Source organism: Haliotis cracherodii, unplaced genomic scaffold (genome assembly GCF_022045235.1).
Source record: "Haliotis cracherodii isolate W230 unplaced genomic scaffold, xgHalCrac1.p SCAF_4, whole genome shotgun sequence".
NCBI classification, from domain to species: domain Eukaryota; kingdom Metazoa; phylum Mollusca; class Gastropoda; order Lepetellida; family Haliotidae; genus Haliotis; species Haliotis cracherodii.
Genome location: NW_027266297.1, coordinates 21,870,873 through 21,895,242, shown reverse-complemented (window position 1 = coordinate 21,895,242; position 24,370 = coordinate 21,870,873). Strand labels below are relative to the sequence as shown.

Below are 24,370 nucleotides of genomic sequence, written 5' to 3'. Positions count from 1 at the left end.
AGTGTTATATTACTCGATTATCTTTCTTAACTACAACTACGTTATTATTTTCATCCAGCACAACAACATTGTAGTATCATATAGCAAAGCCAACATTGCTGACAAAACAAGAAACAAAAACAAAAATATCTCAGACAAAATATCTAAATCGACTAGATGATAGAATAAAACTATGCACTGATTTCAAAATTTAAAAATTTGTTATAGTTGTAAAATTGAATTTAAATCGTAGCCTTTTACGACATAATACATATTTTGCCTGAATGTACTGTTTAAGGGACACGTAAGAAAGATATACATCTTCCGTGTGATAGCCACAACAACATCTCGGACTGTCGGATATAAATCTGACACATTTGTCGGCGTTGAGATCGTTGCAGCCAAGCCGGAGACGGGAGTTTATAACCTGACAGAATCTTGATACATAATTTACATCAAAGTATATACGAGTCTTATCATTGCTTTTTCTAAAACATTTACATCTTCATAAACTACTGACATTAGTGTATACAAAAGGTAGTGAAATCCAAATATTAGCTGTATCTGGAATAAAGGATTTGCCATTACTATTTGTTTTATGCTTTATGTTTATAAATTATAATCACTTGCATCCGACACTCTATTTTGAACTCTATTTATTTCTGGGTGCATCTAGAATCAGTTTTTCAAGTAGTAACGCTTATAGAACGAACTACCTGAACTGTAGTGTTATTCATTTTCAAAACTAGTGACAATTTAATAGATACCGTTTTATTAGGGTTAAAATCGACCTGCGGGTTTTCTGCCCAAGTGAATATTCTACTTAGATCGTCATTCAGACAATGTGCTGCTGTATGTGGATAATTTACCACAACATATAGGGATCTGTCATCTGCAAACAATCTACGATCAATATCGTCTACAATGTCGTTTATTGAAGTTAAACTCAGTAGCGGTCCTGAGAATGACCCTTGTGGAACTCTAAGACAGAACTGTACCCATTGATAACAAGCCCTTGATATCTATTTTTAGGTAGCTTTCAAACCATCTTAACAATTTCCCTTTCAATACCGTACGATTTGAGTTTGTGGATAATGCCTCCATGTCAAACTTTATCAAAGGCATTACTAATGTCGCAAAAGACTGCTCTAATTTCTTTGCCTTTATCCAATTCTCTAGCAATAAAACCATACAGATAAGCTTATTAGCGGTAGAATCTCCTGACAAGAACCCTGATTGAAGATTTGTAGGCAAAATATTATCTCTTAAGTAATTAAAACATATTTAAAAAAGCATTTTTCGAATATCTAAGCCTCACAACACGTGAGAGCTATAGGTCTATAATTTCTACATTTATTGATAGTACATATCTAGGCATTACGGAAGCTTCCTTCCAACTTACTGGAAAAGTAATCTTGTCCAGGGATATATTAAACAATTTAGCAAGTGGATCTGGTTATCGCACTTAAGCACTTAATTTCAACAATCTGTTGTCGATACTGTCGGGCCCTGTTGCTTGCTGAATCTCTTGTATCATCATAAAGTTAATATATATATCGTGGTAATTAATGGGATGACATTTGGTACTACTGGTGCCCCTTAAATAGTTTTTAACTTGCCGCCACCAGATTTTTCGCCGTTTGCATAAAACATTTACTATCAATTTTGAGTACATATTTTGTATTTGCAATACGAACATAGGAATTAACACGGTTTCTTATTTCACGAAAATTGGTCCTGTCAGAATATAAGTTATTAGCAAGCTTGTGAATGCCGACGTAGCATCCAACGTATCTCACTTGTGATCCATAGTGGATCATAAGGTCTCATTGTCACAACTGATTTAGGAATGTGATCATTACACACGTCAATATTAATAATTGTAAAACATTCTGCAATAACATCAACATTTCTGGATGATAAGAAATGATCCCAACTTTGTCTCAGTTGAGCTATATATATTGTTTTCATTATTCGCCATTTTGTAATTGTAGATTTTTCTTTTACAATTTGCATTGCTATGTATATTTTCCTTAATTGCTACGAATATAGGACAATGGTTACTGCATATAGGATCGGATACACCAGAATTCCACGCACTATCTACATTAGTTACAAACAATAAATCAATCACAGTTATGGAGGTAGGTGTAGTCCTGGTGGGCTCAGTTATAACTTGGGTCAACCCATATATTGCTTGTAAGTGACCTATTTTGTTTTTACTGTCTCTCAGATATCTAGATTAAAGTCCCAAGCTATAATAGATGTATATTCAAATCTATTGCGTTACATATTTACTGATCTGTCAACCGCCTGAAAGCCTCGCTTTTATCCCTTGCCATTACCCATAGTGAATCAAGTCCATTTGTGCACAGATAATCCATATTGTTAGCATATTATTTCATTTTACATATACAACTACACCCCCGCTTCGACTCGGTCGATCGTTTCTAATTCGCAAATGAAAGTCTGGAATTGAAATACCAACAGTAGGTATGCCGTCATGCAGCCAAGTTTCGGTCAAGTGAATAATATCGTATGAATGAAATTCAGTGCAAAGTAGATCTATCTTGTCCTTTAGATGACCAATCTTTAAATTACCATGTTACTGGCCCAGGGTTTGGGTGAACATTACCGTAACATGAAAGAAGTAATCGACGGTCTCAGCTTATAGATACAACAGGGGTCACGGGTGGCGCAGTTGTCTAAGGCGCCGCAATTCGCTGTGCAGAGTTGCATCCCATGGACACGCCAGAAACCTATGATCGTGGGTTCGAATCCCGGTTCGCCCCGATTATGTTTCTAGGTTTGTCAGCACCATACAAGTGCGTGTGTTCCACCGAAGTGGTAAACGTCTGAGACCTGCATCACTTGGGGCTTTCCTCTCACATTACACTGACACGTCGTTATAAAACAGGAATACTGTTCAAAGCGGCGTTAAACCCAACTCACTCACTCACTATATATAAAACAGGAAGAAAGAAACAGCAAGGACCTGTTCAATTTGCGAGATACTTTGCTGTAAAGACTGGACGCTAATAACCCCATCTATCGCAACCGACATCTCTCTTTACAGAATAGGGGCGGCAACATATCGACGACCTTATGTCTTGAAATAGTAGAACATGCTCATGTCTAAATCTGGATGTTTACAAGCGAGTAGGTTTAGGAGCACAGGGTTGATTATTTCGAATGATTATACTGACTGAGGCAGTTCAAAATTTGTCAATGCATTGGTATGAGGGCTGATCACGCCGAAAACCCGGGTTCGATTCCCGACATGGGTAAAATGTGTGAAGCCCATTTGTGATTTCCCCTGCCGTGATATTGCTGGAATATTGCTAAAAGCGGCGTAAAACCATACTCCCAAACTCACTTTACAGAATATGTTTTTTTTTCACAAAGGCTGACAGGTGGGTTGCGCACGAAGTATAGATTTGCAATGCTGAAATGCACCAGATATAACCAAAACCTGATAACAGAAAAATGAATGAAAACTACAGAGAGAAAGAATGTCACTTCACTCACAGACAAAATACATGTATGTCAAACAAAAAATGAACTTTCGAAACATAAACAAAATCTATATACATCAACCGAAAATGTCGGTTGAAGAATCACATAACTGAAAATAAAACAAATAAAAAAGCAATTGGATAATTTGCACCAGTGGTGTTTTTGTTTTGGTGGACAATCCAACTGGTAACAAATCAGATGTCACGACCGTGACGGTAATATAGGGTACAACAGGACAGTAGGTCGATACCTGCTTATTGGCATGTTTTACAAACAGTGGATATGGATACCCTAACATACACTCACTTCTAGAAAGGAGACTGTTATAGATGTAAGTACATTGTAGTACCCGTCATTAAGGTGATAATACTCATTGAATATGTAGAAGATCTAAAATACTAATAGTATGTTAAATCACGGCATACATACGGCATATTGTAATTCCATCTTCAAATATGTTCATTTAAAATTTTAAAAAAGACGTAATATGCTCCCCAAGAGTATGTTTTGTCAGTGGTCACACATGTACACAATAGTTGATCATATATGCTGAGTATTTCTCCCTTTCAAAACGTGGATATATTATGCGAAGGGAACACGAACACTGCAGTTGTACATACGTAGATCGATCGTTATGTTGATAGACGTCTACTGACATGATCTGGCACTTACCTCATGGACATGCATATGGTAACATGAGTTTTTGCTAAAAGTGTAAGACCTCGGTCGGATAATTCTAATTTCCTTACATCTTACGCCAAGAAGTTGTTTTATTTCATTTATGTTATGTTCAGTCGTTGGTATTGAGATACATCTGACATTAGTTTGCTTGTATATACAAAATCCGGAATCCGGAATCAGTGAAGTATGTACAGTAAACTACGGTTATAACGAACTCAAAGGGACTGATAATTTTAGTTCCTTATAACCGTAGTTCGTTATAAGCATATATACAGCATAACTACAGCAAATAGTCGGGACCAAAAAGTAAGTTCGTTATATCCGTCAGTTCGTTATAAGCATGTTCGTTATAACCGTAGTTTACTGTAAATTTGATTGTTTTCAGTATTTGTGTTATATAAATACATAAAAACTAGAGTACCATAGACAGATGATTCTTGTCGACATGCTGAACAAGTATATGTAGATGTGTTGTTAACATGCACTGATTACTTGCTGCGAGTACTGGTGTTGTATAAACTACACGCATTCGTCATATATAGTGTTGTCCTCATATTTCAAATATTAATATAGTTCTTGTTTCCGGATAACTCCGTATGTTCTGTAGACACAAGTCTTTCGATGTAGTTTCAGTTTTAATCTTGATACACACAGATTTCAACATGAAAATAATGCACGAAACTAACACATGAACGTCCAGATCTAGGGCATGATACCGACAGTAAATATAACCGTGTGATGCATCAGATGTCAAGTACTTTCATTAAGTCGTATGTTTTATTCTAGAGGTCTTCACAAAGGATACAATAAGTATTACTATTGCCATTGGGAATTAAAATGTGAGAAATATCACACAAGATATACGATGCACTTGTCAATTCTGGACAATTCTGAGATATATCAAAATCACATGTTTGTGCTGATGAAAAGAGCTTAAATCAAAATCATATACTGGCATGTTGGTCGATCGACCCTGACATATTAGAACTCTCAATCGTCTCAAGATAGACCTTCTTATGCCTATGCTGGAAATAATTAAGACACATTACCAAACGATACATCTTCTTGTTGGTCGCGATCTTGTGCGAGGAAGACGGCTGTTGACAATTCCGGGGCCTACAACATATGGAAAATGTGCTGTTTAAGGATGTCTGCTTGTAGGGTTTTACCAATGCAATGATTTATACTTATGCATAAGATAGTAACGCATTTAATCGCAAAAACAAAGAAGAACGAAGCTTGGCTTATTTCACGATAAAACATTGTTCTATCAAGACGTCATTTCTGGAGATTCGAACATGCGCTTCCAACTTGCTGACCTCGTAAATTGGACGACGTTATTTATAACAGGGAAGTGTCTTGTGAGCTGTTCCACATAGATCTTATTATGCAACGTAGCAAATGGCCGATATAATTCATATTCTAAATCAACCTATCGCCGATATGAAGGGTGTGTCGCCGAAAATCACAGAGTAAAGTCAGATCGTTCAAAAAACGGCGTTTATTATCAAACTCACGTTTTACGATACGTCGCATTTTGCTTACGACACAGCCGAATGGGAGTTAGTGCTATGTCACTTCCTTAAACACGATTGTTTAGATAGCGATTTGCGTCAAGCTTACAAAAATCGTCCGCATCTTAGTTATACGCGAACACTTGATTCATGGCATTTTGTATAGAGAACCAAAACACTGGCGTCCCTGGTATCAGCATTTTCATATGTTTCAAATGACAAAAATCGAACTATTGACATAACCTCAGTTGACCGATTGATGCATTTATTGTCATACGTTCCTGCTTGTGAATACGTTGAAAATTTGCTTACAATTAAAAACGTTATTAATGCGTAACACCAATAGAATGCAATTTTATAGCATTTAGATTTAGCTGCTGTTGACTTTTCTATACAAATCAATATCGTGGTATATCACAAAAGTAAGATTATATTTTGATGACTTGCTCGTTACCATGTTCGTCAATTTGTGAATGTGTCTTTGTCTTTACAATATTAGGTGTGAGTGTATGAGTTACAGTTTAACCTCGCATGTCATTGTTTCGTCATGAAGTGACGACAACAATAGGAGTCCCGTGAACCACTATACTGCCGTACCTGGGAATTCGACAGATTCATTTTACGAATAAAAAAATAGACAATATCTATACGTTCTCATTACACAACGCCAGAAGGAACTATTATTCAGATGATTAAACATTACTGTACCTCATTATCAGGAGCGTTTTCTTTCGGGGCGTGTTTGATGCATGACAGGATGCGTTCTCGGAATCTGCAACACCGAGTATGACAGAACAACCAACTTTTGTCAGTATGTCGCGTTAACTGTGAAGTGTTATGATGATTAATTAAGAGTAGCCTTCAGCATCCTGTATAAACTTTACATTGCAGAGTGATACAAACACACATACAAGTGTGTGTCCCAATCTCATTGATTCATAAGCCGGGAAGGTTTTTGATATGTTTGTGGTCACTCCATCGGTTTCAAAACACATTTCCAGGCATATAACAATCTGTAATTTATAAACGCTTAGTCTTTATGCCATAGAAGAATACTGGAATACGTGTTTGTCAGTTAAAGAAAATAATCAACAACTAACCTAATAGAGATCCCGATTAAAACTCCGATTACAACTAGACAGGCTATGGTTGAAGTCACAATGGTAACAAGTGCTTCTTGCCTTTGAGTTGGGACGTCGGTAACTGTGGCTGTATGAAAAACAGTAACATAATAAGGAAATAAACCTCACTTGTTTGTCTGTGTCAACTTATGTCTTCTGCAAGTATGTCTTCTGCAAGTAGATAGATTATCAACCCTCAAACAATCACGTGATTGTTGTCTTTCACGGCCATAATGATATAGATCATAGGTGTTTCAGTAAAATTGGTGAGGTTTCAGTACAATTAAAATGCATTTGTGTGCGTGGCATTTTGATTATGAATATAGTTTAATCTTTCTTTTAATAAACTGAAATACCTTCTAATACCATACTCTTGGAAAAATACTTATTAAGTGTATTACACAAAAACAACCACTATATATTCGATGTTAAGCGATGGACACTACCAATACCAGCATATCCCCTACATTGAGCGGTTCCATTACCATTGATCACGGAGGTGCATTGTCTTCTTTCATCATATGTGAACCCTTGACGACATGTTGTGCAGTTCCCACTCTTCTGTTGACATTTGAGGCAGTGTTGAGTGCAGGTCAACTCACAGGTCTGTCCCCACCATCCATCAAGACATCCATCGCAAATTCTGTCATCGCTACAACCGGAACCAAGACAGTTGCATTTCTTCTTCTCACAGCCTGTTCCTGTGAACCCTGCCTTGCACGATGTACACACCTCAGCTTCAGTGCAGGATAAACAGTTGGGTAGGCAAGGGATATCGCAGAGGGGAGGCTTCCAGCCATGTACACAGCCGTGGGTACAGCGATGAGTGTCTCCGTCAATCTCTGTACTGCAATCTTTGTCAAGGCATTTATCAGTACAACGTCTGTCACAGGAGGGCCCATAGAAGCCAGTTTTACACCCATGAAGACATATCCCCGTCAGCTGACTGCAGTTGCCGTTGGAACATCCCACTGAACAGGTTTTGTCACAATGAGTCCCGGAAAGCCCGTCCTTGCATCCAGATGCACAAGAACCATCGTAAAAGAAACACTCTGAACCAGTACACTGTTTTCCACACCTATGTTCACATTTATCTCCCCACCATGTGGGTTTACAGCCTTCCAGACACTTCCCTGTTGTGCGGTCACAGAAGACACGGTCACCATAGCTCTCTCTACACTGAGGTGGACACGTCAGTGAACAGTTTGTTGAGTAATAGCCAGCTTGACACTGAAGACAAACTCCTGTTGTTTTGTGACATCCACCCGTGTCACAGTGTTGACACATCTTGTCACAGTTAGCTCCATGCCATCCAATATAACATTCCTCACAAGCCCCGGACTGCGATAACACCAGGCAATGATTGTCTGTACTATCAACATTACAGATACCTAAAAGATGTATGAATATAACAATGAACATGCTGATAGTTTTTCCAAGTACTACATGTACTACATATGACATACATGAATCCGCCCCTCAACTCGTCGACATATCAAGTAAATTCAGGTCATTCCTATTGCTCAGATATGTGAAACATCATTTATGTATTCCCTGCACAACTCGAACTGTCGTCTGCTGGAATGTTCTAATATCAAAATGTAAGTCAATCTATCGTTGCAAGGAAAATTAATTTCCGTGTCAAGACATTATTTTTAGGGAACTACGTACATAAATGCGCACGTTTTCACAGTTCACGAAATAATATCACATAGACAAAATGTTTTTATCCTATCCTTTTATCAAAATCATTTTGAACCTTTGGCGATGGAGGTCACTCCATCTCAAACAGGCCATGGGAGTGGACCTCCCTACCGATCAAGATCCCCAGTGGGACCGCCCTGACCTGTTATAACCCTATTATACAATGGAATTGCAGAGGATAAAACATAATTTTAATGATTTACAGCTATTAACACAGGACTTCAGGCCAACAGCCTTTTGTCTACAAGAAACATATTTTAAAAATAATAATATCAACTCAACATCAGACAATATGATTCTTATCATTTCGTTTCACCTCCAGGAGCAACTGGAGGATCTTAAATCCTGGTTAGGCAAGGTATTATTCATAGCCCTGTTCCTCTGAATACACCTCTACAAGCTGTCACAGTTCGTATCACCATGCACTCTGTGCTCTCTTTACATTCCTCCATCTGCATCTCTTCAGCAATCCGATCTTCAAGCTCTCTATGACCAGCTTCCTAAGCCCTGTATTATAATGGGCGATATGAACGGACATAATCAACTTTGGGGTAGTGATCATGCCAACGGTAAAGGAAAGCTCTTAGAATGTTTTATTTTTAACAAACAATACTCTGTGCCTGTTTAATGATAATTCAAACACATATTTACATCCTGGTACAGGCACATACTCTTCTCTGGATTTGTCTGTTACAGATTCGAACCTGCTAAATGAATTCGAGTGGTCGGTCCACGATGACCTCTGCGGAAGTGACCACTTTCCAACCATTCTACACCCTATTACCCCATCTGATGTTCCTCCGTCCTCTTTACCAAAGCTAACTGGCCTCTGTATGACCTTCTATGTCCAACAAAGTTAACACTGATGAACTGATGAAGAATGTGTTCCCAAGTCCTATGCAATTCCACACATACGTAAACCATGGTTTACCCATGACTGCAAGCGAGCTAGGAAGGCGAGGAAAAAGGCGGAGCATTATTTCCGCCGCCATCCTATGGTCTATAACTTAAATGAATTTAAAATCTTAAACGCAAAAGCACAATAGACAATTTCAAGTTCGTGTGGGTTCAACTCTGTCTGACCATTATAATCAGGATCAGGGTGTCCCACAAGGCAGTATCTTGTCTGTAACATTGTTCAGCATAAAGATAAACAGTTTCTCGAAGGTTTTAAACGATTCACTTGATGGATCATTATTTGTTGATGATGTTAATGTTTCTTGTCGTGAGAAAATCATGCATACCATTGAAAGACAACTACAATTGTGTTTAAACAAAATCAATAAATGGTGTCTGAAAAATGGCTTTAAATTTTCAAAAGCCAAGACAAACTGCATTCATTTTTGCAGAAAGTCTAAGCCACATAAGGACCCTGATTTGGTTTTGGATGGTGCTCCTATCAAATTTGTCAAAGAGGCCAAGTTTCTTGGTATTAATTTTGACCATCACTTGACCTTTCTGCCACATATAAATTATTTAAAAACTAAATTCCTGAAGGCTCTTGATATCATAAAATTAATTTCAAACCCAAAATGGGGAGGGGAGCATATAAAAGCAATTTGAAAAAACTGGATTCTGTTTATCATCAGGGCCTGAGGCTTTGCCTTTGAGCCTTTAGAACTTCTCCAATTCATGTTTGTACGTGGAGGCTGATGAGCCTTCACTTAAACAACGTCGCATTAAATTATCTTTACAATATGTTTCTAAATTACGTTCTTTGAATTCCAATCCAGCCTATGACTGTGTTTTTAACCCTCTTTATGAAGACCTCTATACTCAAAAATCACTCACTCCACCCCTTGGACTAAAAATACAATCGTCCATTTCGGCTGCTCAAATAAATCTCGAAAATATAGCCCCCACCCAACTTTTGACTTCCCCTCCATGTCAGTTAGTGAAACCAGAGGTGGATCTTACCTTGATTAAATTTGAAAAATCTGAAACAAATCAACTAATTTTTCAACAAGAGTATAATCAGTTAAAAATCAAATATGATACTTATAAATCTATATTTACTTATGGATCAAAGGATGGTGACGCAGTTGCCAGCACAACCATCATCGGATCCAGGACAATATCATCTAGACTACCAGATAACTGTTCCATATTTACAGCCGAACCAAACGCCATATTAACAGCACTAGAATACATTCGTAAACAATCAAAGCATAAACAAATTTTCCGACGCTCTTCCATGTCTTCAGTCAATTACAAATCAATCTACCAAACATCCACTTTTAATCGAAATACTTGAATTATACTGTTTTTATAATGTGTTGTTAAATGATTAGTTAGTTATCTATTTTTACTTGTTCTCTCTTTTACGAATGACTGTGATGTTCTAGTTATTATACTGCTCTTTGTCAGCAGAATTTTATACAGTTCAATATATATTGTTCATATGAAATTTTGTTTCTTCTCGATATGGCTGAAATATTGCCGATGTGACGTTAAACGTTAACTCACTCACTCACTCACTTAAAAATGTGGACCAACTACTAACTCATAAATAAGATATTGCTAATAAACTTAGTGAAACTTTGTCTAAACACTCTTCCTCATCTAACTATGTACCTCAATTCCAAAAGTAGCAAGAAAAGAAACCTATAAATTTTAATTCAGATAATGGGGAAGATTATAATGAACTATTCTCTATTCATGAACTCCAAACTGCCCTTGGACAAGCTCACGATACTGCTACAGGAGCTGATAACATACATTATCAACTCCTGAAGCACTTACCAGAATCATCCTTAGAAACACTTTTGAATATTTTTGATGTCATTTGGACCTCAGGGAAGTTCCCTCCTTCGTGGCGTGATGCTATAGTTGTCCCGATACCCAAGCCTGGTCGAGATCATACTGATACCGATCTAGAAAAAGCAGATGACACTACATGGAAACATGGTATTTTAAAAGATTTACATGATTTTGGATTACGAGGCCGTTTGCCTCAATTTATATCCGAATTTTTAACTGACAGGCAACTTCAGGTCCGCGTGGGTTCTACCCTGTCTGCTCATTATTATCAGGATCAGGGTGTCCCACAAGGAAGCATCTTGTCTGTCACATTGTTTAGTATTAAGATGAATAGTTTGTCTACAGTTTTAAATGATTCGATGATGTATCGCTCTTCGTGGATGATTTTAATATTTCTTGTCGTGGCAAAAACATGCATACTATTGAAGGGCAACAACAGCTATGTTTAAATAAAATCCAGAAATGGTGTCTCGAAAATGGTTTTAAATTTTCAAAATCTAAAACCAACTGAATACATTTTTGTAGAAAATATAAACCCCATAAAGATCAAGAATTAATTTTAGATAACACTCCCATTAAAGTTGTAAAGGAAGCCAAATTCTTAGGTCTAATTTTCGATCATCATTTGACCTTTCTGCCCCACATTAAATACTTAAAGAATAAATGCTTGAAGGCCCTAGATTTATTAAAGGTTTCTCAAATTCTAAGTGGGGAGGGGATAAAAAACCTCCTCCAACTATGTCGAACACTTATCCGCTCTAAACTTGATTATGGCTCCATCATATATGGCGGGGCTCATAAGAGCTATATTAAATTACTTGATACCATTCATCATCAGGGCCTGAGGCTTTGCCTTGGAGCCTTCAGAACTTTGCCTGTTCATAGTTTGTATGTGGAAGCTGACGAGCCTTCCCTTAAACACCGTCGCATTAAATTAGCTCTACAATATATCTCTAAATTACGTTCTAATGACTCCAATCCAGCATATGAGGGTGTTTTTAATCCCCTTTATGATAATCTCTACAAAACAAAATCTTCTCTTCTTCCACCACTAGGGATACGACTACAAGCAGATATTTCTGCTGCTAAAATAAACCTTGGTAATATAGCCCCCACTCAGCTTTTCTCTTCTCCACCATGGCAATTAGTACATCCAGAGGTGGACCTAACTTTAGCTAAACTGAAGAAATCTGACACCAATCAACTAATTTATCAACAACAATATAATGAATTAAGGAACACATATAATACTTACAAATCCATATTTACAGATTGATCCAAGGATGGTGACGCTGTTGCCAGCGCCTCTGTCATTGGATCCAGAACCATATCATCTAAATTACCGAATGACAGTTCCTTTTTTACTGCTCTCAAATATCTAAATACCCAATCTAAACATAAACGGTTCATTATCTTTTCTGATTCACTTTCCTGTCTTCAGGCAATTAATAACATTTCTTGTCAACATCCACTTTTACGTGAAATAATTGAAGTACACAATGATCTTGCTACTGGCCAGTACGATATCGTCTTTTGTTGGTTACCAAGCCATGTTGGTATCATTGGTAATACAATGGCCGATACTGCTGCTAAAGCAGCACTCAACAAATCTGTGACACCACTTCTGATACCATACACTGATTATAAACCCGTGATTAGATCATACATCCATGATCTAATGCAAAAGAGGTGGGACACTCAAGTAGGTATAAATAAATTACATGAACTTAAACCAACCATTGGCTACACCTACTTGGGCTGTCAGTCCAGATTTGAAGAGGTTATAATACGACGATGTCGTATTGGCCATTCACGTTATACTCAAGAATATATTTTTAAAGGTGAGGATCCTCCATTCTGCACCCCTATTGATGAAAGAATCACGTCCAAGCATGTCCTGATTAAGTAAGGATAAGAATTTATGGATGAACAACTTCTTTATTACAATTAAGAGCGACGTTTCGGTGTAGGTTCTAACACCGTTATCAAGCAAGTGAAACACCGAAACGTCGCTCTTAATTGTCACTTGCTTGATAACGGTGTTAGAACCTACACCGAAACGTCGCTCTTAATTGTAATAAAGAAGTTGTTCATCCATAAATTCTTATCCTTACTTAGTACTCCAACTTCTAAATGCCTATCAAAGAAGTCATGTCCTGATTGACTGTGTTGATTTTTCCATCACAAGGGATAAATACTTCAAATCATCATCAATGACGGATCTTTTTTAATAGTATCAATTCTCATTTAATTTTAGGCTTTTTAAAAGAAATTGAACTTATTGATAAATTTTGAATTGTGTACATATGTATATTTTATATTTGGTACTGAATAATCTCTAACTTAGATTGTTAGTGGCTATATCCTCAAAGGGTGTTAAAGTAGCGTAAAATTATTGTCCCCCTAAGACGATATGTAAGACCACATCATTCCAAGTACATTTATTCTTACATCGGTTTTAAACGTAGTATATTTGTTTATATTAATTATTAGCTTAATTGCATCCCATCACCAGCAGCTGAAGTGTTGGTGTAAATCCTGCTGGGGAGCCGTGCAGGTAGCAAAAGTAATCTAAGTCCCCACCGTCCCTAGTGAGGTGGCCTCACTTTGGCTGCTGGTGAGCTATAGCCCTTTTTTATATTGTATTGTTGAATGAAAATGTATTCTTGTAACTGTTCTCAACTAGTTTTAAAATCGAAACTGTGATACTCTAGTTATCTTACTGTCCATCGTTGACATTTTTTAAATTAAATCAAAATATAATTATTAAAACTGTTTCGTCACGATATGGCTGAAATATTGCCGATGTGACGTTAAATTTTACTCACTCACTCTCATTTTTACCAATGATTCAAACATACTTACATAGTGTGTACAGGATTACTGCAAACACTTGATAAAGTTCCATGTCAACAGCTGTAAGCATGAAATGCTCCACATGTAATCGTCAATAAGCATGTTGGTAATTAGAAAAATAGGTCTCGTAAAGAGCATAACTATTGGATATTTGTTTGACATGGTTATTAGTTGGTCATACCTTATAGTTAGTAAAAACAAATGTTTGTTCAATAGACATTTTTGAGGATCATTATCATTCTTTACGATTACACAACGTGTTGTGAGTTGCCTTATATCTTGAGAATTGTAGGTACAAACCTGCGAAATATACCATCGATGAAGGGAAGAATAAACAACGAGCAAATACACGGAAATGTACTACGCTTTCAGTTTTATGTGAAAGCAAATTGATGGTTGAATGATTAGTTCCTGTTTAACATAAGACCTGTTTCGTCTTCAAACGAGGAGAAGCTGTATGACATGTGAGTGATTTGTATTGGCCCACATTGTAGTTAGCTGTTGACATAATGTTTTATGCAACATATTTTTCAGTTCAAGCTGGAAAAAAACCCTTCAAGCAATATACAGGGACGGGGATATGTCACTTTTGAAATGTCACAAGTATCACATATGTGAAATAACTATTTAACTATTTCAGCTTTTACATAGCAGTTTTACACTTGTACTTCAACTATTTGATTGGGTATGAATATAGAACAATAATTTGGTCAGGAAACGTTATGAGATACAATCTATTTCAGGTACTGTTTACGGATATATATGGTCTTCACAGTCATCTACAAAATGGGTTTAAAATACCTGTTTCATCAAATTGTGACATGAGATTATGTCATGGGTATGCTGAACAAATACGTATTGTGGTGTAGAGAACGTATAGACGAGGAAGTATGTATTTAAAGTGCTCGAAATAAGTTTTTCCTACATGGTGACACATCAAGTACTAACATTGGTAAGTGAGGTTGCAATAGGAACGGCATAAGGTCATTCTCACTACATACTGGCCTCCGACCCCTGTCCATGAATTCAACTTGCTCCTAAAACGTTTGAAAAAAACCATCCAACCGATGGTCTCTTCCAATGTTGTCCAAACCATCTCCGTTTGATTTCCATTGAACACTTATGAGCAAACGTACTCTTTGCCATTGCACATGTTTCGCCATATATACTGATAATTCAACGAAATTTGGTCGGAGGCTAGCCTACCCTTCCTTTTGCTACCTTACTTACCAATGACGGTTGCTTTCAGCGTGTTAAACGAATACTTCCCTGTCTATCCGTTCCCTCTGTTACAATACGTATTTGATCAGTATACCCATGATATAATTTCACATATTCATTTCAAAGAAACAGGTGTTCATACCTTGTAGATGACTGTGAATGCAATATATATCCATATCCGTAGACAAAACCTGTGTGCCGATAAATCGATGGATTTGCATTTGGGACTACAGCAAAGAATGGTGTAGGTCACTTTTGTTATTTTTGGTTTTATGCGTCATTAAGATGTTTTACTTAGATTACTGAATACCCGCTGGTCAGATTCGTTCCATGTTTGTAAGTACACTGTATATGAAGTCTAATGAGTACCAATACATTGTCAGTTTGATCTATTTGAAGCAAAAATCATGTTAAGGCTTAAACAACATGTATCTTCGAAACTGGTAACCCTATATGCATTACACCGACATAAGATGCCCATCATATTCTGACAATAAACAGCATGGTTTGGCCATCTATACTTGAAAAATGAGATGTTTGCATACGATATAGGGGTTTTCATTGAAAGAGAAGCCGATCAAATGACAACAAAGCTGACATTCATACGCATACTGTTTTACGCCATATTTTGACGTTCAAACGTTTTTCACGATACTCCTTTTTTGAAAAGTTTGAAATTACGTAAATACTGGCGGACTTCTTTTACAGTCCTTGGGGAATCCTGGCACAAACAAATACATAAACGTTGGTTCTGATTATTAGCAAAAGACAGTGTTAGACTGCAAGCCCGTGATCGAATATCATCGCTAAGACCCATCCTGGTGAACACCATAGAGAAACGCACACCCAAAATATTGACTCGATCCGTGCCAGGACTGACGGTGACTGTTATCAACATTCTACAATAATCTACGAATTTATTCCAGTATCTATTCCACACATCATTATTACCACCTCCAAATCATCGATCAATGATGACCAATACCAAATTACCACACGTTTATTGACAACTTCGGAATTCTGACCTATCACGTTAATCGTGTGGCGTCTTCAAGTTGAAGTGAGTGTACATGGTACACTGTCACTAAAACCGAGGTAGTTCCTATCCTTCTGATATTATTTCAATCTGTTGTAAGCAAACCGTAAAATATAAAGTCATAGCAAGAAAACAGCCAGTCTTAAAGAGCAAGTCTCGTGGATATACAACTCTGCAGATGTGGATAGATCATAACATCGTTTTAGGCAAATATCATATTCAAAACATTGAAAGCGGCGCGTATACAAGGTTGATTTGCACTTTTGTCCTGTCTATCAATTTCAAAGGCTGAAACGAAAACACAGCGGAGGTGGAGCCTTGATATACATAGGCTCCATAAATGGTCGTGTTGGAGAACAATACCTCCAAAATTACACACTTGATCGCACAAGCTACCTCCAAACTTACACTCTTGATCGCATGACCAATCCGCCCGTCCGTTCGCACTCTAGCTGACAAGCATCCGTGCACGGTCATTGATCCGGAAGGCTGCACATGTTCGCGGCAAAGCAAACCTTTTCTTCACCCTTTTTAACTCTTAGCCACCCTCCTATCCACAATTAAACTGTGATGTCTCAATTCAATTTCAAATGTTTGTATTTCAAATATATGTATTTTAAGTATGAAATTTGCCCAGAGTGATATGCCCAGAAGGCAGTGGCTCATGGGGCAGTCTGGTGGAAAAATTGATCTTTTGATTTTTCTGCTTGAGTATGTCATCCGAGTATCCTTGGTGCTGCAAGTTGGAGGTCCACTTGTTTATAGCATTGTCTTTGTAATACTCCATGGTGGGTGTGGAGCTCGGATGATGAAACATTTAAACACTCAACATGTATTACGAAACCCCCTCAAAGGATGATTCTGAACAGCGTCGAGCAAACTCGATAGAATACTGGCCACGTTTTCTAGTAATTGAAACTGTAGACAAGACACCTCTCAAGCTAAACCCTTTTGTAATTTCTAAGGGAATGTATGGCATAGCAGGTGATGTCAAGAACATTAAACGCTTGCGTTCAGGCTCTCTATTGATTAAATGCTCAAGAAAACAGCAAGCTACAAACCTGATGTCCACAGAAATGTTTGTTGGAGTCGCGGTTTCTGTCACTGCACACAGAATACTGAACACCAGCAAAGGCATTGTGAGAGACCGAGATCGATTGTTAGCTGATATGACTGAACTTGAGATTGTATCTGAAATGAAAGAGTTATCTTTGTTAAAAGATTTTCAACCCGCAGAAACAATGAAACTATTCAACAAAACACTTACTAATTTTCGTTCACTTCTCCTAATGCTCCGAAATCAATCAAGGTAGGTTACTGCAACGTCACATTGGACACCTATATTCCTAATCCGCTGAGATGCTTTAAATGCCAGAAGTATGGCCATGATGTCAATACCTGCACGAAGGTTGTTACATGTGCTCACTGTCGTGAGACCACTCATGTAACAGAGGACTGTGATAGTAATTTCAAAAAGTGTGCCAATTGTTCAGGGAGTCATTCATCTTTCTCAAAGGATTGTCCTATTTGGAAAAAAACAAATGGAATCACTAAAATTAAATTCACAAGGAACATTAGCTTTGCTGAGGCCAAAAAAACGTATTGGAGACAAAGTAGCAACTGAAACTTATGCTTCTGTCACTAGAACCCCAACTGTGTCCACTCCAAAAGTAACCACATCGCCTATGACCTGTCAAACTGACTTGACTTGCGTTAAAACCAACACACCTCAAATTGTCCACACAGACCGCTAAATCTAGTCCAGACACACAGCTGATATCTCAAGTTTACTCACAGTCATCTTCTCTGAATTCTTCAATATCTCAGGAACAATCCTCTCAGCCTGCTCAACAAACCTGTTCTGAACCAGATTTGAAAAATGCCAAAAGCAAAATGAAACCTCAATGAGAATCTTCCAAAAATTCTCAAAGTGGCAGAGCCTGAAAGGGGTCAGAAAATCCGATCCAACTTTTTAATAAGCTTGGATCCCTGGAGGACATGGATGTGTCCGAAAACATCCATCCTAGGGCACATAGCTTGTCGCCCTCCAAGAAAGTGCGAGGTAGATCCCCCATCAACCCATAAAAGAGATAGTTTATTATAATCATATTATACAGTGGAATTGTAGAGGACTAAGAACTAATTTAAATGAATTGCACCTATTAGTCCAGGATTTAAAACCATCGGCATTCTGTCTACAGGAAACTTACCTAAAGCAGACAGATAATTTTAACTTACGTCAATTTCAAGCATATCATTTTTCTTCTCCTCCGGGTGATAGGGCCACTGGAGGATCTTCAATCATAGTTAAGAATGATGTTATCCACTGTCCAATTACACTTAACACAAATCTCCAAGCTGTTGCAGTGCGACTAAATTTGAACGTTGTTATTACTCTGTGTTCACTGTATCTTCCGCCTTCATCAGCTCTCAGGCTGTCAGATCTTCAAGCTCTCTATGATGAACTCCCTAAACCCTGTATAATCATGGGTGATCTAAATGGCCACAACCCCTTCTGGTATGGTACAAACACCAACACTTAAGGTAAAATCCTTGAGGATTTCGTCTCCAATAATGATCTTTAATGATGAATCTAGCACTTATCTGCATCCTGCAACTGGGACCTATTTTTAAATAGCTTCTCTCGATTTGCCACTTACTGATTCTGACCTTCTCAACGAATTTGAATGGTCGGTACACAATGACCTTTGTGGAAGTGACCATTTCCCAGCTATGATTAAAACAAAAATCCATCTGATATTTGACCTTCAACGAGATGGAATTTTACAAAGGCAAACTGGCCTTTATTTCAAACATGCATAAACAAAATAAATCCTGATTGTTTCAGTAATGTTGCTGATCCTATTCAGTTGTTTTCTCACATTGTAAATGAAATTGCCAATGAATGTATTCCAAAGTCCTCTACAAATCAGCTTGTTCGTAAACCATGGTTCAACATTAATTGTAAACAAGCTAGGTAAGATAGAAAAAAGGCAGAAAATAGTTCCGCCACCACCCAACTGTCCAGTACCTAAATAAATTTAAAATGTTAAATGCAAAAGCTCGTCGCACATTCAAGCAAAATAAACGCCGCTCTTGGCGGACCTTTGTATCTAAATTGAACTCCAGAACTCCAATGTCTAAAGTGTGGAATATGGTGCTAAGGATAAAGGGTAAAGGATCAAAATCTAATGTTCATCATCTCAAGTAGGGTGACATACTATTGACCGATAAATGTGATATAGCAAACAAATAAGGAGAAACTTTAAGTAAACATTCGTCCTCATTAAAATTATACCTCTAAATTTCAGAAATTTAAAGAACAAGAAGAAAGAAAGCGAATTAATTTTTAATCTGATAATGGTGAGGTTTATGATGAAGTATTTTCCATTCATGAGCTGAATACTGCATTAGGGCAAGGTGCTGATAATATCCACTATCAGTTACTTAAACATTTACCTGACTCGTGTTCAGAAACCCTATTAAATATATTTGAGAATATCTGGACAACAGGAAATTTCCCTTCATCATGGCGGAAAGCTGTTATAATATCAATACCAAAAAAACCTGGCCGGGATCACACTGATCCTTCATTATAGGCCAATATCGCTTACTAGCTGTGTTCGCTTACTAGCTGTAAGACCATGGAGAGAATGGTCAATAACAGATTAAATGGAACTTAAAAACAAATAATCTTATAACAGATATTCCATGTGGTTTCTGGAAAAATAGAAGTACTATTGACCATTTAGTTAGGTTAGAATCATTTGTTAAAAATGCTATCATCAATAAACAACACACCGTATCCATATTTTTCGCTTTAGAAAAAGCATACAATACCATCTGGAAAAATGGAATTTTAAAGGATCTTCATGAGATGGGGTTGAGAGGCCGTTTGCCTTCTTTTATATCTCAGTTTTAACAGATAGACATTTCCAGGTACACATGTACGTGTGGGATCCATTTTGTCTGATTTTTACATCAAGATCAAGGTGTCCCCCAAGGTAACATCTTATCAGTAACGTTGTTTAGTATAAAGATTAATAGTTTAGCTAAGGTTTTGAATGACTCTGTGAATGGGTCGTTATTTGTTGACGATTTTAATATATCATGTCGAGGTAAAAATATGAACACAATTGAAATACAGTGGCAACTTTGTCTAAATAAAATCAATAATTGGGCAGAGCAGAACGACTTTAAATTTTCTAAATCTAAAACTAATTTTATCCATTTCTGTCGAAAATATAAACCACATTAGGACCCGGAATTACATCAAGCTGGATCTCCAATTAAAGATGTAAAAGAAGCTACATTTTTAGGAATATTTTTTGATCATCACCTTACGTTTTTACCACATATTAAATATTTGAAAGTTAAATATCTGACACCAGAAATGGGCTTCACACATTGTACCCATGTCGGGAATCGAACCCGGGTCTTCAGCGTGATGAGTGAACGCCTTAACCACTAGGCTACCCGACCGCCCCCTAAATATCTGAAAGCACTAGATGTTTTGAAGATAGTTTCTAATTCCAAGTGGGGAGGAGATCAGACGACCCTCCTTCACTTATATAGATCACTTGTCCGTTCTAAACTTGACTATGACTCCATCATCTATGGTGGAGCCTGTAAAAGCAATCTTAAACTTTTAGATTCCATCCACCATCAAGGTCTAAGGCTCTGTTTTGGATCTTTTAGAACATCTCCTGTTGACAGTTTGCACATTGAGGCTGATGAAGCTTCTCTTAACAGCGCCGTATAAAACTATCATTACAATACATAACTAAATTATATTCAAATAAGTCCATTCCAGATTACAACTGCGTTTTTAATCCTCTTTATGAGGATCTTTTCAATAAAAAGTCATTCCTTATTCCAGCAGTAGGAATAAGAATTAAACCTTTCGTTTCTGCTGCAGGAGTTGAGCTCACGAATATATCTCCTTTCCGCCTGCTTACTTCTCCACCTTGGCAACTGGTAAAGCCACAGGGGGATCTCACATTATCTAAACTAAAGAAATCTGACACTAATCAAATACAATATCAACAAGAATAAAATCAGTTAAGAAACGAATATAATACTTATAAATCAATATTTACAGATGGATCCAAGGATGGAGGTGCTGTTGCCAGCGCAACTCTTCAATTATTACAGCAGAATCAAAGGCCATATTAACTGTTCTAAACTACATAAATTGCCTGTCTAAACATAAGGAATTTATTATTTTTTCAGATTCATTGTCCTGTCTTCAAGCAATAAAAAATTATGTCATGTCAACATCCAGTTGTACTTGAAATAATTGAATTACACAATAGTCTTGCAACTGGTCAATAAGACATCATCTTTTGTTGGTTACCCAGCCTTGTCGGGATCGTTGGTAAAACTTTGGCTAATGCTGTTGCTAAAGTAGCACTCAACAAATCTGTGACACCACTTCTTATACCCTACAGTGATTATAAACCAGCCATTAGATGTTACCTCAGAGATCTAATGCAGAAGAAGTGGGACACCCAAGTGGGTATAAATAAATTACATGCATTAAAAGCAAACATCGGTTATACCTACTTGGGTTGTCAGTCCAGATTTGAAGAGGTCGTATTAGGACGATGTCGTATTAAGACGATGTCGTATTGGCCATTCTCGATATACACATGAATATTTACTTAAAGGTGAGGATCCTCCATTCTGCATCCCTTGTGATGAAAGAATCACGGTCAAGTATGTCCTGCTTGACTGCATTGATTTTTCCATCACAAGTATAAATACTTCAAAGTTTCAAGAATCAAGGATCTTTTTAATCAAGTACGTTCTCATTTTATTCTTGTTTTTTAAAGGAAATTGAATTGTTAAATAAATTTTGATTATGTTTTGTATATGAATAAGTTCACTTTTTATAATTGGTATGTTGAATCAATAACTGATTGCTAGTGGCTATATCCTCGAAGGGGGTTGAAGTAGTGTATAATGATTGTCCTCCTGAGAGGGTATGTAAGACCACGTCGTTCAAAGGATATTTATTTCTGCAACTTTTTTAAATCGTAGTATATATGTTCTTTTAATCTGGCTAAAATTGTCATAATCGCTAACAGTGGAAGGGATGATGTAAATCCGGCTGGGATCCATGCAGGTTGCAAAAGTACTGTAAGTCCCCATGGACCCTAGCATGGAGATCAACCTTCAGCTACTGGCGAACTGTAGCCCTTTTTATGTTGTACTGTTTCATTTAGTGACATCTTTTTATGGTTGTATGCTAGTTTTAAACATTAATCTGTGATATTCTAGTAGTTTTACTGTCCATCGATGACAGGTTTTATTTAGTTTAGATATATGTATTCAAAATGTATGACTTCTCGTCACGATATGGCTGAAATACTGCCGCTGTGACGTTAAATAATAACTCACTCATTCCTTCGTTCCTTTTTGTGGTATCCTGATCGCAACTTGCTGATATGTCCGACTCTGACGGTGACATTGGTTTTCGAGTTCTCATGGAATGTGAATGTTTCTCGGGAGATGAAATGGTGATTTCATCGCCCCTAAAATTGAAAAGGAAAATATCTTACGATGTTAAAATTACATAAATCACGTTAAATCAAGGTGACTCGACACGTCCCCACAAGCCATACTCTTGACAAACAAGTAATCCATACCAGTATTATATATATACAACACCCAACAACTCCCAAAACGATTGCGAACAGTCTGTGCCCGGCTGGTGGTAATATCCAATACAGGCATAGTCGACCTTGCTAATTATATAAGCCACCTCTCCTTGTTGGCGCTTTAAAATTCGGGTGGGTTGTGACAAATACCGACCTCAAAATGTGTAGTTTTAATCAATTAAGTGAAATAACTTTTTTCACAATTTTTTTCTCGGCCATCGCATCGTGCATCATACTGGCTGCATATGTGAGTGAGAGAGTGAGTTAAGATTTATAGTCACATCGTCAATATATCAGCAATATCGTGACTAAATTAAGTTGTACAGTAATAATACATAATTATAGACTATGAAGGTGAGTGAGTGAGTGGGTGAGTTAAAATTTCAAGTCACATTGGCAAAATCGGAAATATTGCGGCCTAATTGCAACTTTCAAAGGTTATATATAATAAATACATATAAACTATAAGAACCTGTCAACAACGGACAGAAAAATAAGTTGACTTATCACAGATTATTTTGTAAATCTAGCACTGATCCATAAAAATACATCACGATACAGAACAATTTATTACGAAAAAGAGCTAAAGAACGCCAGCGACTGAAGGTCACCATACTTGAGACCAGGGGGACGTACAGTACTTTTGCTTCCTGCATAAACCCCAGCAGAACTTACAGCACCCCTTCAGGTGCTGGCGATTATTGACGACTTTAGCCGAATTAAAAGAACACATATTCTGCGATTAAAATCATGGCAGGAATAAATATACTGTGAATGACGTAGACGTACGTACCATCTTCGGGGTACAGTCCTTTCACACTACTTTAACCCCCTTCTAGGTACAGCCAACAATCTTAGTTCTCCAATTTATTCTACCAATATTAAAAGACCATTTATTAATTACAAAACACATATTTCAAAATGTATTTAACAATTCTAAAATTTAATTTATTTAAATTAAATGGGTGTTGATAGTGTTAAAAAGATCAGGACATGCTTGACCGGGATTCTTTCATCACGAGGGATGCAGAATGAAGGATCCTCACCATAATAAATATTCATTTGTCAAATCTGTACTGACAACCCGAGTAGGTGAAACCGATATTTGGTTTTAATGCATATTATTTATTCATACCAGCTTGGGTGTCCTACTTCTTCTGCATTAGATCTCTGATGTAAAAACTATTTACAGGTTTATAGTCACTGTAGAATATAAGAAGTGGTGTCGCAGAGTTGTTGAGTGCTGCTTTATCAGCATCAGCCAAAGAGTTACGAACAATCCCTACAAAACAAAAGAAGATTCCATATTAACCAGTAGTA

At 37.2% G+C, this 24,370-nt stretch overlaps 1 protein-coding gene across 1 annotated transcript; it reads right to left on the bottom strand.

Annotated features, from left to right (window-relative positions):
- Positions 1–5,211: 5,211 nt before the first annotated feature.
- On the bottom strand, positions 5,212–14,183 carry LOC139479321 (scavenger receptor class F member 1-like). The gene is made up of 5 exons (XM_071262181.1): positions 14,141–14,183; positions 7,297–8,202; positions 6,791–6,899; positions 6,399–6,462; positions 5,212–5,292 (listed from the first exon to the last, which is right to left on the bottom strand). Exons 1-5 carry the CDS (start codon positions 14,181–14,183, stop codon positions 5,212–5,214), a joined length of 1,203 nt encoding a protein of 400 aa, XP_071118282.1.
- Positions 14,184–24,370: the final 10,187 nt, after the last annotated feature.